At 39.6% G+C, this 14348-nt stretch overlaps 1 protein-coding gene across 2 annotated transcripts; it reads right to left on the reverse strand.

Moving 5' to 3' along the window:
• Positions 1-229: 229 nt before the first annotated feature.
• Positions 230-7032, reverse strand: LOC110971046 (14-3-3 protein zeta-like). Of its 2 annotated transcripts, none has more exons than XM_022221373.2 (6): positions 6890-7032; positions 6095-6473; positions 2714-2831; positions 2234-2394; positions 2030-2125; positions 230-1233 (listed from the first exon to the last, which is right to left on the reverse strand). In XM_022221373.2, the coding sequence occupies exons 2-6, from the start codon at positions 6392-6394 to the stop codon at positions 1159-1161; spliced, it is 750 nt and encodes a 249-aa protein (XP_022077065.1). In that variant the 5' UTR covers positions 6395-6473; positions 6890-7032; the 3' UTR covers positions 230-1158. The 2 variants fall into 2 exon arrangements, with proteins under 2 accessions (XP_022077065.1, XP_051801852.1); XM_051945892.1 differs by lacking the exon at positions 6890-7032 and adding an exon at positions 6813-6830.
• Positions 7033-14348: the final 7316 nt, after the last annotated feature.

Here is a 14348-nt window from a genome sequence, read left to right on the forward strand (position 1 = left end):
AGATTTTTGCATCACGTATCTTAGACTTTATGTATAACCTAAAAAGAAATACTCTAAGGGAATGCTCCAGTAGTTGGGCTTTTGCTCTGAGTTGAGGTCATTAATGTTTTACACTGTTCAGAGGAAATCCAAAATAAAAGTATCAAGTGTCTCAACAAAGCAAAAATTAAACAATTAAACATTAAAGCACCTCTATAATTAAAGTAAAAATGAAAACAGAAAACTTGACTTGATTTATAAAATGTTTATTCATGTTAACATAGGTGATACATAGGGATTCAAACAGTTCCACAAGGCTTTTAGATACTACAGTTGAATGAATAGCAAAACAATAGTGGTCCAAATCTCTAATGACAATCACTGGACAGACTAACAAATTACCCTTATGTAAGACGTGTACAAACCTGCATTGAAAATTACTAAATTTGACACTTGGACTTGTGTGTTACGGCAATTGTTCCCCTTCCAGTGTAATATCTCAAGAGACATGCATGACACAATTGCCGTTTTCCCATTAAAAAGGTCCCTGCATTTGGTCAGACTCGCCATTTGCAGCAAAAGACACGCTTCAAAGTGGCACAATAACCAGGGCAGAAAGTGAGGAATTAACCATTGGACACTATTTGGCTGTGTTACAGCAATTGTTGCCAGCATGTAAAGTGCACAGGCATCCCTGCAGTATGAGAACTAGATTGGTTTGAAGTTTAACTTCAGCCGCTCTAACTGTACCACGCAACTGTATAGAGACAGACACACTACAAAAAGATATGAGAGAAACTTATTTATTTTGTAACAATTCTTCTTGGAAAACAATCCTGAATTTCTCAGAACTTCCAGTTGCACTAACTCTAAATTGAGCAAGGGGTCTGATTTCATGTCAAGCTATCAATCATTTTTTTGTTACAGCTGAAACTGTACAAATGGAAGGCCGGGACAAACACAAACCAAAGAAATGGATGGTTTCTCTTTTTACTAGTCTTGACCAAATCTGAATTGCAGAAGAATGTTTTTTTAATTATTTTCCTTACACTACAATTTCAGCAGTGGCTTTCATAGGTAGAATGTTTGAGTGGAGCATTAAGGAATGAAGGATGTGTAAAAAGTTTTTTTTCCCTTTTGTTGTTTTTGGAAATAACCCCCAGTGAGGGATTGTGTGTTTTAGTTCTCGTTCTCTCCAGCCTCTCCTCCTTCTCCACCATCGCCCTCCTCAGCAGCACTGTCAGATGTCCATAACTGAGAAAAGAGACAGACATTTGGTTAAAATACAGTCAAAAATATCCAGACTCACTCATTTCTGACACCCGATATTTTACACTTAAAAAATACTTTTTATTGGTATATTCACAAATCCATTATCAAAAATGTATGCAAATCTACTAAGCCACAAGAAATGGATCACATTTTCATGTTTGTACTTGAAGCTTTATTCACTACCATCGAGAAGCACAACAACACACTTTAGAGCCTTGCTAAATGTATCATTGTTCAAATGCCAGAGTTGTGTACAGGTGTCCAGTTTCCCTTTGTTCCTGACAATGGAAGGAGACATCACTGAGATGTTACTGTTAAAGGCTCATTCATGCTTCCTTGCAGCCTACAGCAAAACATTTGGCAAACTTTGGTTGCGGCGGAGACATTTTTAAATTAAGCAGAAGCAGCTCTAAAAAGTCAAAACGTCCTGCACTGCCAACCAGCAGCTCATGCTGACCAGCTCATCTCCCAGCAGTGGGCAGTGAGGAGGCAGGACTATCCAAAACTTTAACTGGACTACTATTGACTAGTCAGGTGTGAGGGAACACTTGAGTCCAGTTCATACTCTTTGTGAAGCTGGGATTCTATCGACTTGTTGGCGGACTTGAGTTATGGCACAAGTAAATGTTGTCATATCTAATAGTTTTACTTCACACCTCCAAGTTTATAACAACCACAAAATGGATTTTCACCATTTAGAGCCCATTGTGGAACAAGCATGGCGCTATTCATCAACAGGACAGATTATTTTTGTGTCATGCGATAGCAGAAGACTCACTGTCAGATTGTCTCTGAGGAGCTGCATGATAAGAGTGCTGTCTTTGTAGGAATCCTCACTTAGCTGGTCGAGCTCTGCAATGGCCTCGTCGAACGCCTGCAAGCAAAACCGCAAATGTTAACACTTTGAACATGGTCCATCTCTGGCTGTTTACAACTTAAGAAACCGATAAGAGGCCAATTTTAGTGAGAAAGATCAACAGACCTTTTTGGCCAAATGACAGGCTTTATCTGGGTTGTTGAGGATCTCATAGTAGAAGACGGAAAAGTTAAGTGCCAGGCCCAAGCGAATGGGATGTGTCGGTGGCATGTCCTGGCTGATTTCAAGCGCAGACTCATATGCATCCTGTGACTCTTTCATGGGTGCTAAAGACAAAAATGAATCAAAGAAATTAGGTCAATATGTGCCAAGACTGACATACAAGTTCACTTACAGCAACTTTATTTTAAAACTCTGAACATCCATAGACTTTAATTTCACCAAAAATTTGTCCAAGCAGGGCATCTTGGATATAGCAATAGGTTGTGGTAAAAGCTCCTTATATATATATACACACACATTCATGAAAAAGATAATTGGACGCCTTAATGACTACTCTACATAGAACACAAACAAGCAAAGTGCTGATGTCTTAAAAAAAAAAGGCAATGAAGGTAAATAAAGGTGGATATGAGGTAAACTCACCTTGTTTGTCTGAAGCGACTTCAGCAAGGTATCTATGGTAGTCCCCCTTCATCTTTTGATAGAAGACTTTGCTCTCTGCTTGCTTGGCATTTTTAATTAAATATTCTTTCAGGAGTAACTGAGAAGACAAGAAAAAAATATCACATCAATTGTTAGATGCAAAAACAGAGCAGTACACTTCAGAACAAATTAGTCAAACCACAAGAACATCATCACATTCAACTGACAGTCAAGGCCAAATCTCAAGGATCATTTGCTGAAACTGCAGTCAGTATTTATAGGATGGTCACCAATGGTACCACAATGGGCAAAAATTAAGTTGTGAGAACACACACGCCAACTTTGCATAGTGCAATATGAAACGGCTGTGGCTGGCTCATCCAAATGTCCAGTTATCCAATATCCACCAGAATGCACCATTCCTTTTCCTCTTCACAGCAGCTCAGCTCAGTGAATAATGACTACAGTTCTGTTCCACTGGTAGTCTAGTGCATATTCACATTCACTGACATTTAGAGGGAGCATTTTGTTTGTCAAAGTCCCTCCAAGTTGTCCACAACAAGGCTAAGTCTCTGGTCTGTCCTGTGAGGCCTGTGCTACAAAGCAGGACTTGAGGGTAGGGAGGAAATTTCAAGTTTTGCTCTGGGTTTGTAGAACTATGATGGCGTTTCATTTTTTACTGTCATACATCACTATGTTAAATTATGCTGAACAGCCAACCTCCAGTGTAGCAGGTAATGGCAACAGATAAACGTAAGCTAGAAGTACCGCCACTGACCTATGAATTATCTGGGAAAATAGCATCATCATTCCTGGAAGGTATTCTTTCTGTAAGCCCTGCATGTATACATATTTTAAAAACCAAACACTATTCCATCTCTTGATGACAACTTTAGAATATGCCTCATTGAAGTTTATGAAGTTCAGAAATTAGAATTAAAAGTTAAACAACTCAAAGATACAGTAGTTTGAGCTAGCAAGGCAAGTTTACTACCGTTTGCCACAAAAGCTGTGCTCTCTTCCAGTTAGAACCTTCAGCTTTGAGTTCAGAAAAACAAATACCAATGTTTGTTTTTACAACATTTAGATTGTTAAAACGTAACCCGTACTTTTACACAAGAAAGAAGTAGTGCAACTTTGAATCTCTCGTTGAACTAGTCGCTAAAAAAAGCAAAGAATTTAAACATCATAATAAACAGTTTAAGTAGGAAATGTGATGCAGCGAAATACAGAACAAATAAGACGTTGCCATATTCTGCGATTGCATTCCATGTTAAGGCATTTGTCTTTCAATGGACATTCTTGGACTATTATGAAGGCTAATTAATGTCAGTGTAAGAGCAGATATACCATTTCACCCTGGGGGGAAAAAAATGCTTGCCAACACTTCAACCGTGGTAAAAGAGCGTCAATCCCTACTGTGAAGACACAAAGCAAACTATTGAGAGCCAACACCCAAACGCAAGTTTCCTTTAACTTACAGAAATTTATTTTTACAATAGCAAAAGTGGTTTTCCAGCACAGCAGCCACTCCCTGGTCATTTACTGACAAGATTGGCTCAGCTGAAACACGTCTCAAGTGCTAAACATTCCTTTTTCTTTGCCTGCGCTGCACAGCAGACAAGAAGAGTAGATCTGCTCTCAGAGCTTTCACACAAACGTTTCATTTCAGTGACCAGTGCTAAACACAAAGCACAAACAATATCGCGGGATGAAAGCCTGGCTGGAGTGTGTGAATGCCGCTACATGTCAAACACAAATTGATAAATGCAATCCAAATACGGACTAATCCCCCAATCCAAGTAGCAAGATTGCCATTAGCTCCACGGGATCTGGTTTAACACTGTTGTAGGTATTCTTTTCCCCTTTACTCAGCAAATGCAATAATCAGGCAAAAAAAAAAAAGTCACCACTCAAATATCAAGCAAGTCTAAGCTCAAAATCCAGCTGGCAAAACCCAATTTACATTTTTGGAGTGCTTTATGTGTTCTGAAGCTTTAGGTATCAAGCTACAATTTACAATGTCATGTTCAAGGCATGCCAATAGGCCTGAATCAACTAACACTCTGCAGGGTTTCAAGCCCTATAATCACATCCTATGTGGAAACTGGAAGCCATGCATCCCCATGCCTCTGCTTCCGGTTGAGATGCCATGCCCATGTGGTATAACCGTGTTCTGTTCGGCAAATCACGACAAAGGAGGGCACACGAGCAGCTTATTTGTCTGTCAGTTTTTGCTTTTCTGCCTTTGTGGGGGCCCTCCTATCACGTCACGCTTCTGCAAACAAGTTACAGAATGAGGACTGACACACACCCTTCTCTGCTGACAAACCCTCAGTCAACAGTCACTGACGGAGATATTGAAAGCTGAGTCACAGCCATGGAGGCTCACATTGTCCGGAGCACACATGGGAAGCTCTCAGAGAATGAATGATCCCTACAGGTTTGCAGCGCATTTTAAAAAGACAGCAGCTCAGGGAAATTATCTCGATCTTACTGCTAAGTCCCCTCACCCACATCCTCTAATCTCCATCTCATCTAATCCATTATCTAGGCAGGCGACAAACAATGTAAAGCTCTGGCTCTGCATTAGATTAAGCAAGAGGTGAAAGCATACAACATAGTATTCCAGTAACTCCACATCTTAAAAGATGGTCACTAATGCCTGAGAATGCATTCGTTTCACCTGGCTTTAACTGCCAGCAATGCGGGATGTCATTTTTGGTGATCTGTATCAACTAGACTTGAGGGAAAATGAGTCATTTATGCATGTACGTTCTTGCACTTGGGTAGCCACATTAGACTACTATCTGCCAGATGGGACTACATGGATACTACACATAGGACACAGCTGTAGGGCTACAGCTTACATTTCCTGTATGGTTCCTCGGTTTGCTCTCTATCCATTCAGACACACCTTGCCAAAATGGTAACGGCTATGACCTTTTTGTCAGTTCACGCCCTCTCAAGGTTTCAAGCCCATTGTTCTAAATCCAGATTCCCAAAAGGCAGGAACAGTGGGAGGACTGCATAATACTTCCTTGTCCTCTCTGGCTTTAGAGGCCATATTTCTACAACCATAGGCCAGGAAACCATAGGGATGCAACGCCATTTTACATAAATTATTGCACTAAATCAGTCATGCCACTATAAATGTTGTGTGGGAAGCTTTATCATAAACAGAAACACCTGTTAAAGAACAAAATAAAGCAACGACTCTTCTACGTTTCTCACGATACTATTGACAGGACTACAGATGGCTACATTAATAATTTAACTACAATTAAAACAACGCAGATTTGCCTCGAAGCCTTGTCTCCCTATACCATACAGGTAACATGCTGCAGACTTAAAACTGTGGAGAAAATGCTGATACGTTACCAAAACTTCCTCGCAGACAACGCGCAGCTCCCCCTCCACCTTTTCCCGATATTCTTTGACCATGGGCAGCTTCTTGTCGCCAGGTTCGGTCTTGCTTTCGATGCTGGACAACACCCTCCAGGCAGATCGCTTCGCCCCGACCACGTTTTTGTAGGCGACGGACAGCAGGTTCCTCTGCTCGTCCGTCAGCTCCTCTGAATTCTCTGTAACCTCCTTCATAAATTTGGCCATGTCTTCATAGCGCTCAGCCTGCTCAGCCAGCTTGGCCGTCTGAATAAGAGTCGCTACATCCGTAGACATAGTTTATTTGTGAGGATGGAGGAATCAGAAATCCGGGTGTGTGTGGCAGTCGAGGACCGACGGTGTTCTTCCTCACAAGCTGTGGAGGTGAGGCGATACAATACAATTAGCTATTTTAGCAGAATTAAGGCACGCATCGGCATGAGGTTTAATGAAGCATAGTCTCATTGATTGTAATATACGCTCGATTTGAAGAAAAGACATCACTTTATAGCTTATCTACACAACACGCCGTGTAAAACAAAACAATGAACAAACTATATAAAGGGTTTCGCAACTGCGGTTAGCAAACCCGCCACAAAGCTGTCTGGTGCACCTTGCAAGCAAATTAGCAAAAACTAGTAGCCACTGGTAGCTACATCGACCACTCCTTTCTGACATACATGTCGCATTACAATTACTCATACGAGGCACTAACCGAAATCACATTTCGTCAGTTTTAGCGACTAACCGGCGGTTTAAAGGAAACAAGTTCAAATACTCATCGTTTCTGACCTGCTGAGGTCCAAATTCGCTCCCCAAGCTGGATAGAGAGGTTGGGCAGAAAGGCAAAGAATAGGGGCAGCAAAATAACTCAACCGTACCTGCTAAAATAGAAGACGGCTTATGTGAAGGGTAATTTGTCCAATCATAATTCAGAATTTCATTTAATAGTCAGGAAGTGTTAGCAGTGTAAACCAATAGTGGCTCAGAAATGAGATAAAGAGGCGGGGCTTGTGTGGTAGTTTCACTGACCGGAACTCTGCAGAGACTGCGGCCACGGGGTTTCCTCCAATTAGAGCAAGGGATGAAGACGTCATCGTATTGCCATGGTGACGCTCAGCCAATCAATGCCGTGCTTTTTTCACACGCTGCAGGCGCTGTAAGCGGGTGTGGCCCTCGTTACTCTCAGTTGTTGGACATCTATCTTTCTTGTGTAAAGGCTTTATCTTGTTTAATCTTATTTTCTGTTCCCATAAGATTACCAAAACCACCAATGGGTTTTGATTAGGATTAGGATTAAATGATTAGGAGTTGGCATAATGATAGCTATTATTATTATTAATATTATTATTATTAAAATTAGTAGTAGTAGTAGTAGTAGTAGTAGTAGTAGTAGTAGTAGTATATTAAAAATTTAATTGTCCCCGTGGACCAAATAAAGTTTGCTGAATCTGAATGATTTTATTTTCATAGCATTTTAAAGACAAGGGTTAACTTTGGCAGACAAAGCAGACAAGCAAGATTATTAACCTCATGTACCAAACATTCTTTACAGGCAAAGGTGCAAAAATTTAAAGCATGTAAAAGATAAAATACAAAACAGCAACCGTGTCCTTGTAATTAAAGTAAGTAAAGGCATAAACATAGCAGTCTGAATACGTCCAGTCAGACAAATGGAAATGCAGAAGTTACTTCAACTGAAAGAGATTATGTTTGTTATTTGTACAAATTTCTAACAATGAAGCTATTTTGACTGTTAATAGGGTGGAGAGTTGAATCTCAACTTTGAAGCCAACTTGGACAAAAATACAAGAAGATCTCTGAAAAATGAAAACTATAATGTTCACCCATGAAAACGAAGCAAACTGCTGTTAAAAATCGTGACAGGCACGAGATGAGATCATTTTGTCGACTCGAATGACAATATTCATTGTAATAAAGAAACATGTCACCTAATGCACTGTGTGTCTCTGAGCGTAAACTGAGGCTTTTTTTTTTTAGTTCATATGGGCTATCACACACTCTTGCCTGTAATTTGTGATTATTTGCTGGGCGATGAATACAATGGATAGAAAATACTTTGGATCTGCATTAAAGGTGAAGTCAGTAACACTAATCTACCCACTTCAAAGGTCTTTTAAGCTCACATTTTAAACTTTCTCACCCTGAGCTTTGCACTTGCCTGAGCCCCACCTTTAGTGACAAAGCGAGTCAACGAGCCGACGCCAGGGAAAGACGTGGGCTTGTGGAATGCGTAAAAACCTTTGGGTGTGGCTGTTCTCAGCTGAAACCTGTCTAAGAGGCAACAGCTCTCACTTTCTCTGACACTTGACAGGTTAGCATGTATGAACATACGGGTCATGTGCACCCGATCGACCTATCATGCTTCCAGAAACCTGCAAAGAGTCATGCCGATTGGTTGATAATTCTTCTTTTTTTGATGATTATTAGACATAATTCTGTGAAAACTCAACAATGGGACTAATACAACAAATGTACGTCTTATTACTGAGCTTGGCATGCAGTAAAGTAAAATACAGTCTTGGTTTGCCTCCTATGCTATTTGTAGCATGAGTGTTTCTTGCTTGAATCATAGTTTATTTCGTACCCCCGATTCTGTGTGCTTAGTCCTACAGTATATCCCTCAGGTTAGTGCAGATGCATTATTTACCATTACTGACAGGCTACAGACAAGCTAATGGGAGCTTTAACCAAAGCCTCAGCTAGAAGAAGCCAGAACAGCACACACACTGGTTCCTTTACTGCTTTATATGTGATCATTATCTCCCCTTCTGATCATGACACAGGAAATAACTTAAAAGCTGCTCTCTACATTTATTTATTGACTCCTTTCCTCTTTGTGGTTGACTTGAGGCCTTCCTTTCGATGAAACCCGACATCTAAAGTGGTTTCAGGTCTTGATGGCCTTTTGGAGTCACAAATGATGTAGAGAAATTGTATTCCAGGTAAACAAACAGTTTACATTCATGATTATAATTAGGATTATTTTATTACAAAATGTTGGTTATGCATCCAAAAAGATCAAAATCATCCATCATATGGCTAACTATCATATTTCCCTCACCACATGGAGTTTTGGAATTGATTTATTATGCAAATCATGAATGCATTAACTTCATACTTTCATACCTATTTCACCCACAGCTCCTCCTACACTGTAATTATATAGAAAAAGAATAAATAAAATAAGTTTATTGTTTGCTGTGTGAGTGTGCCTAAGATGCCTGGCTGGCATTATGTAACATTATATAATTACACAGTGTCTTGTGGCTTTGAACAAATACAGATTATTTCAAAACTAGATATGTTTATGTAAAGCTGCAAATACAATTATTTTTATTTTATTTCTGTATCACAAATAATATATATAAAATAATAAAAATAATAAATGTGACAGATTGAATTGCTCTACGTTTACAGTAGCAGGACAGTGAACACTGAAGCCTCTTCTGGCTTCGACAGACTTTGACAGTGATTTCAGTCTGATATAATGTACTGATCCATGTTTTAGGACTCTGGTAGGAAACTTTGTTTTATGAAATCTAGGAAGTTGGTAAAAATCCAAACAAATTAAAAGGAAATACAAATAACTTTATAAAAGCAATGGATGGAGGAGCACAGGAGACAATCTGTGAATGTGCATTCTGATAAAGTGTGTGTTCAATTCATTTTGACTCGCAAACACAATCATGTCCTCTCCCTCAACTTATAAGTCCTTATTTAAATGATCACTTTTGTGGTATCCCTATAGGTTCACAGCTGAGACGTCTATTATTGTCATTAGACGTGATGTTCTCAGATGAAGAGTGTGCTGTCCACAGTAGGCCGAGATGCCCATAAATAGCTGTGGTTAATAGGTTGTGAAGTCCCAGGGCCTCAGCTCCAGTTTTGAGCTACTTCAGCCTGCAGCATGGCAACTTCTATCCTACAGCTCATGTCGACATTTCCTGTTGTTTCATCTGACATGTAGAGAAGCCACAATGTCAAGTTTGAAAAAAAAGTGCTCAAATACTGCAGTGGAATGGACAATGAGAAATTTTGTCACTGTATAGAAGCCTGGCAGACATTGAAACTTGAACCTGACACAGATTTTGTGGGGGAAAAAATTGCAAAATCAAATTCTAAACACAACCTGAGAGATAAAGCTGCACTGTCACTTTATGTCATGAACACAGATATGTTTTTTTTTTTTCACAAATTACATTTAAACGGATCAGCCCTGCACCTGAGAGTAACCTGAAGCTTTATGAAATAAAAACTAATCCAAAATGTAATACTGTGTCAACACCTGTAGGTTCAGGTTGAAAAGTTTAGCAGCTGCTTAACTTTAGTAGCTTTATTCAGGATGTATTCATGAAGGAGTCATCGCATCACATCTGCTAGGGCAATGCACATGAGTCTGCTTTTACCATGGAGACTAGATGCAAACATCTTGACCTGTAATCCACTTTAAACTCTGAAATGATTCCAGTGTCATCAAAAAATGTGTTTTTTTGGACTGCAGGTTTCTGTGTCTTTTGTATGTTTATGCGTAGACAGTACGAGATAGATGTGTCAAATATCCTGTACATCTCAAATCACTGAAAGTAGAGCAGTGCCTGAATCCAGGTTTTGTCTGTCATTGATTTAGCCCCATTTATGCAGAAGCCATTGGCCTACAAAACATCCCTACAGTGATGTTGCCTAGCAACAGGAGCTCTGCCCACATGAAGCCAAAAGGTCTGCTGAGGATCCCAAAAAGAAGTCCAAAATGGCCACCACCCATCCTGATGACTTCAGAGTCAACACTAAAGTTCAGAACCAATGCACCCGCCATGTTTAAAGTAGATTAGATTGGTGTTTATTTTTTTTATTTCATGAACAGCCTCCATAATGCTGGTGTCCTGAACAGTTAAAGGTAAGGCTGCTTCAAAGGCATAGATGGAGATCAGAGACCTACTTACCATTTAATCCATCTTAAATGTAGGTTTTTCACATTTTAATTAGATTAGATTTTAGTTAGATTTTTTGCATTTACTTTGAAATGTTTCTTGCAGTGGATATTTTGACATATCAAACAAAAATGTACCTGCGTTATTTAGAAAAGTGTTACCGACTCACCTGAAAGTGCCTAAACTGTGGTTATATGTCAGAACACCCCTTTTAAAATGTCTTTTTATGCCATTGATCTTGAAGGAAGGAGGATTTCCAGGTTGCTCTACCACTACCCTCCCTCTCATCTGAATCACAACAAGTCAGATGGGATGGGTGGTGAAGCTTGTTTCCCTTAAGATGAATGAGGTATGCTTTAAGATGTAAAATAGTTGGTGCTTTTTTTAAAAAAAAAGAATTAGTTAGTTAGTCATTAGAGCTTCGGTACTCCACCCAAAGGGTTTTCCCATTCTTGAAAACAACCTGGCAACTGCAGACGTCTTTGGAGTTGGAAAAGAGGCGATGTTTAATTGGATTTTTGGATAATTTTGACAGTATTATCAAAAGTTGTATCATCTTCTCTCTTTTTTAAAAGCAGACTCAGACATTTATGTCACCAAGTCACATGTGTCATCCAGGTGTTTTATGGTGGCATCTATGTCTTGTACACACATTGTGATTTTAGGAAGGGATTTAAGATTGCATTAACTCATCTATTTATAATGAAGAATAATTTATCATATTACACAGAAACTGAATTCAGGGATGATGACTGTGAGTGACTAAAAGAACCTACATAAAACAGACAAAGAATAGCAACTGAAACCTAAAAAAATAACACTGTGAAAACAATACAGAAAACAGATATTAAAGAAAACCTTTAAATATCATGTCAAATACAAAACTCATTCCCCAGCAGGGAAACAAGTTTCAACTGCTGAAAGGCTAAACAGCTGTGCACACAAAGGATCATTCTCTGGAGTATCCCTGCATCCTGAACTGGTCATTTAACTCACTTTATAGACTATCAAAAGACCTCCAGGCAGGTTTGGTGGAACTATCCTCCTTTGTTTTTTTCCAAACCCACCCCAGAACCATCTCTTTTATTAATCTTTTGCTCATCATTGACAACATCTTAAAATAAGACACTCATAATACTTAACCAGATTTAAAAGAACCTCTGTGGTTTCAAAGGGCTGGGTCTTCTGACCAGATCAACTGAATATTAATATGAATCCTCAAAACACAATTTGCTGTTTTTCATGAAAATCGGCGATACCTGTTTATTATGTAGTAAGAAAGGATGTGATACATAATGAGTTGTTGAGTGATGGAAGAAACTGTGATGCTGATGTCCCACTTTTGTGTCTTCCAGTGAAGGTAGTACCCTTGGGTTGTTCAACAGATATACAGAGCACAGACCGAGGATCCCAACAGACCAGTATCATGTATTAAATAAGTGTTGACATTTTGCGATGAAAAGTCAGACAAATGACTATTGAAAGACACACAATCACCACAACAAGACACAGTTGTTTTTTGTAGTCTTGCTCCTGTGTAGGAGGGTTGGGGGGGGGCTTCTGTTATCACGGGGCTCATTGTCTGTTCATGACTGTAGGCCATTTGGAGTAATAGTAGCTATTTATCTTATCTGCACTGCAAAGGATAGGGGCTCTTTATAAAAATATGCCACTGTTCTCTAAAACAGGGTAACACCCAGCTACACCACAGGTCTTAGCTACACTTAGCCCTCCACCTGTATGACTGAAATCCCCTGGTTCTGACCCAAGAGACTTTTCCAACACACAGTGTTGTTGTCAGCTCACTGCACAGACACCACAACCTCAGTTACTCAGAGTGAATGCCTCATTCTGGTTTAACATACTGACTTAAAGATTTAGAGTATATTCCAGTGACTCAGCCAAAACACTGTGTTGCATTTCCTGTGCTGTACCGGACTACAAATCTGGCACCCTGGTGTTCTCTGTAGGTGTTAATATACAGTCTCTATTAAAAGTTTTAACCCCTCTTTGAAGTTTTCCTACTTTTCAACATTGAATCATTTAGAAAAAAAAATTGGCTTTTTGAACAAGAATTTACAGAAAAATACATGTCAAAGCAAAAGCAGGTTTCTACAAAGTAGTGCCACTTAATTAAAATGATAAAAGGCAAATTAAGTGCTTGCAGAAGTATTTACTCCCTTTAAAACTAGCTCACGTAATTTAATACAGGTGTGGCCGACTGGTGTTATAAGTCACACAGTGAGTGAAAGGGAGATCATCAGGGTACAGTAAATGGGTATTAAGTGATTTTAGTATAAAGCCACATGTATCTGGACAGTCCAGTCACTGGTGAGTCAGTATTCTTGGTTATAACTACACCATAAAGACAAAAGAACACTAACTATGAATGGGTTATTGAAAAGCATAGGTCAGGGCATGGGTTACAAGAATATTTCCAAGTCACTGAATATCCCTTGGAGTACAGATGAATCGATTACAAAGAAATGGAAGTATCACATGCATAAATCTGTCTAGAGCCAAAAAAAAAGAGTGACTGTGCGAGAAAGAGACTAGAAGGGAGGCCACCAACATACCTATGAATCCTCTGAAGGAGTTACAAGCATCAGCAGCTGGGTTTCAGCAGTCACAGCTTTGCAGGAGAATGACAAAGAGAAAGCCACTGGTGGAAAAACCTCATATCAGATCCCGAGAAGGCATGTAGGAGACTCTGAAGTGAACCTGAAGAAGATTTTTTGGTCTGATAAGACCAGAATGGAGCTGTTTGGCCTTCAGAATAGATGCTACATTTGGCAGAGGCCAAACACTGCACATCATCATAAACGCACCATCCCCACTGTGAAGCATGGTGGTGGCAGCATCATGATGTGGGGATGTTTCTCAGCAGCTGGCCCTGGATGTTTTGTACAGGTGAAGGGTAAATGTGTTCAGTAAAGTATAAGGAAATCCTGGAGGACAACCTTAGCTTGGGAGAAGATTTGTTTTCCAGCAAGACAATGACACTAAAGCATACAGCCAAAGCTGCACAGGCATGGTTGAAAGACATCAAGGTGAATGTTCTGGAGTGGCCAAGTCAGAGTATAGACATCAATCCAGTTAAGAATTTGAGGTTGGACTTAAGAAGATCTGTTCTCTTAAGATCCCTGTGCAAACTGACAAAGCTTGAGTAGCTTTGCTAAGAAGAATGGGGGTAGCATCCAGATGTGCAAGGCTGACTGAGACCTATCCACACTGGTTCAATGCTATGATTGTGAGCAAAGGTGCATCTACTAAATAATGAGTCGAGGGGGTGAACACTT

The sequence above is a fragment of the Acanthochromis polyacanthus genome, chromosome 1 (genome assembly GCF_021347895.1).
Source record: "Acanthochromis polyacanthus isolate Apoly-LR-REF ecotype Palm Island chromosome 1, KAUST_Apoly_ChrSc, whole genome shotgun sequence".
In the NCBI taxonomy this organism is placed as follows: Eukaryota; Metazoa; Chordata; class Actinopteri; family Pomacentridae; genus Acanthochromis; species Acanthochromis polyacanthus.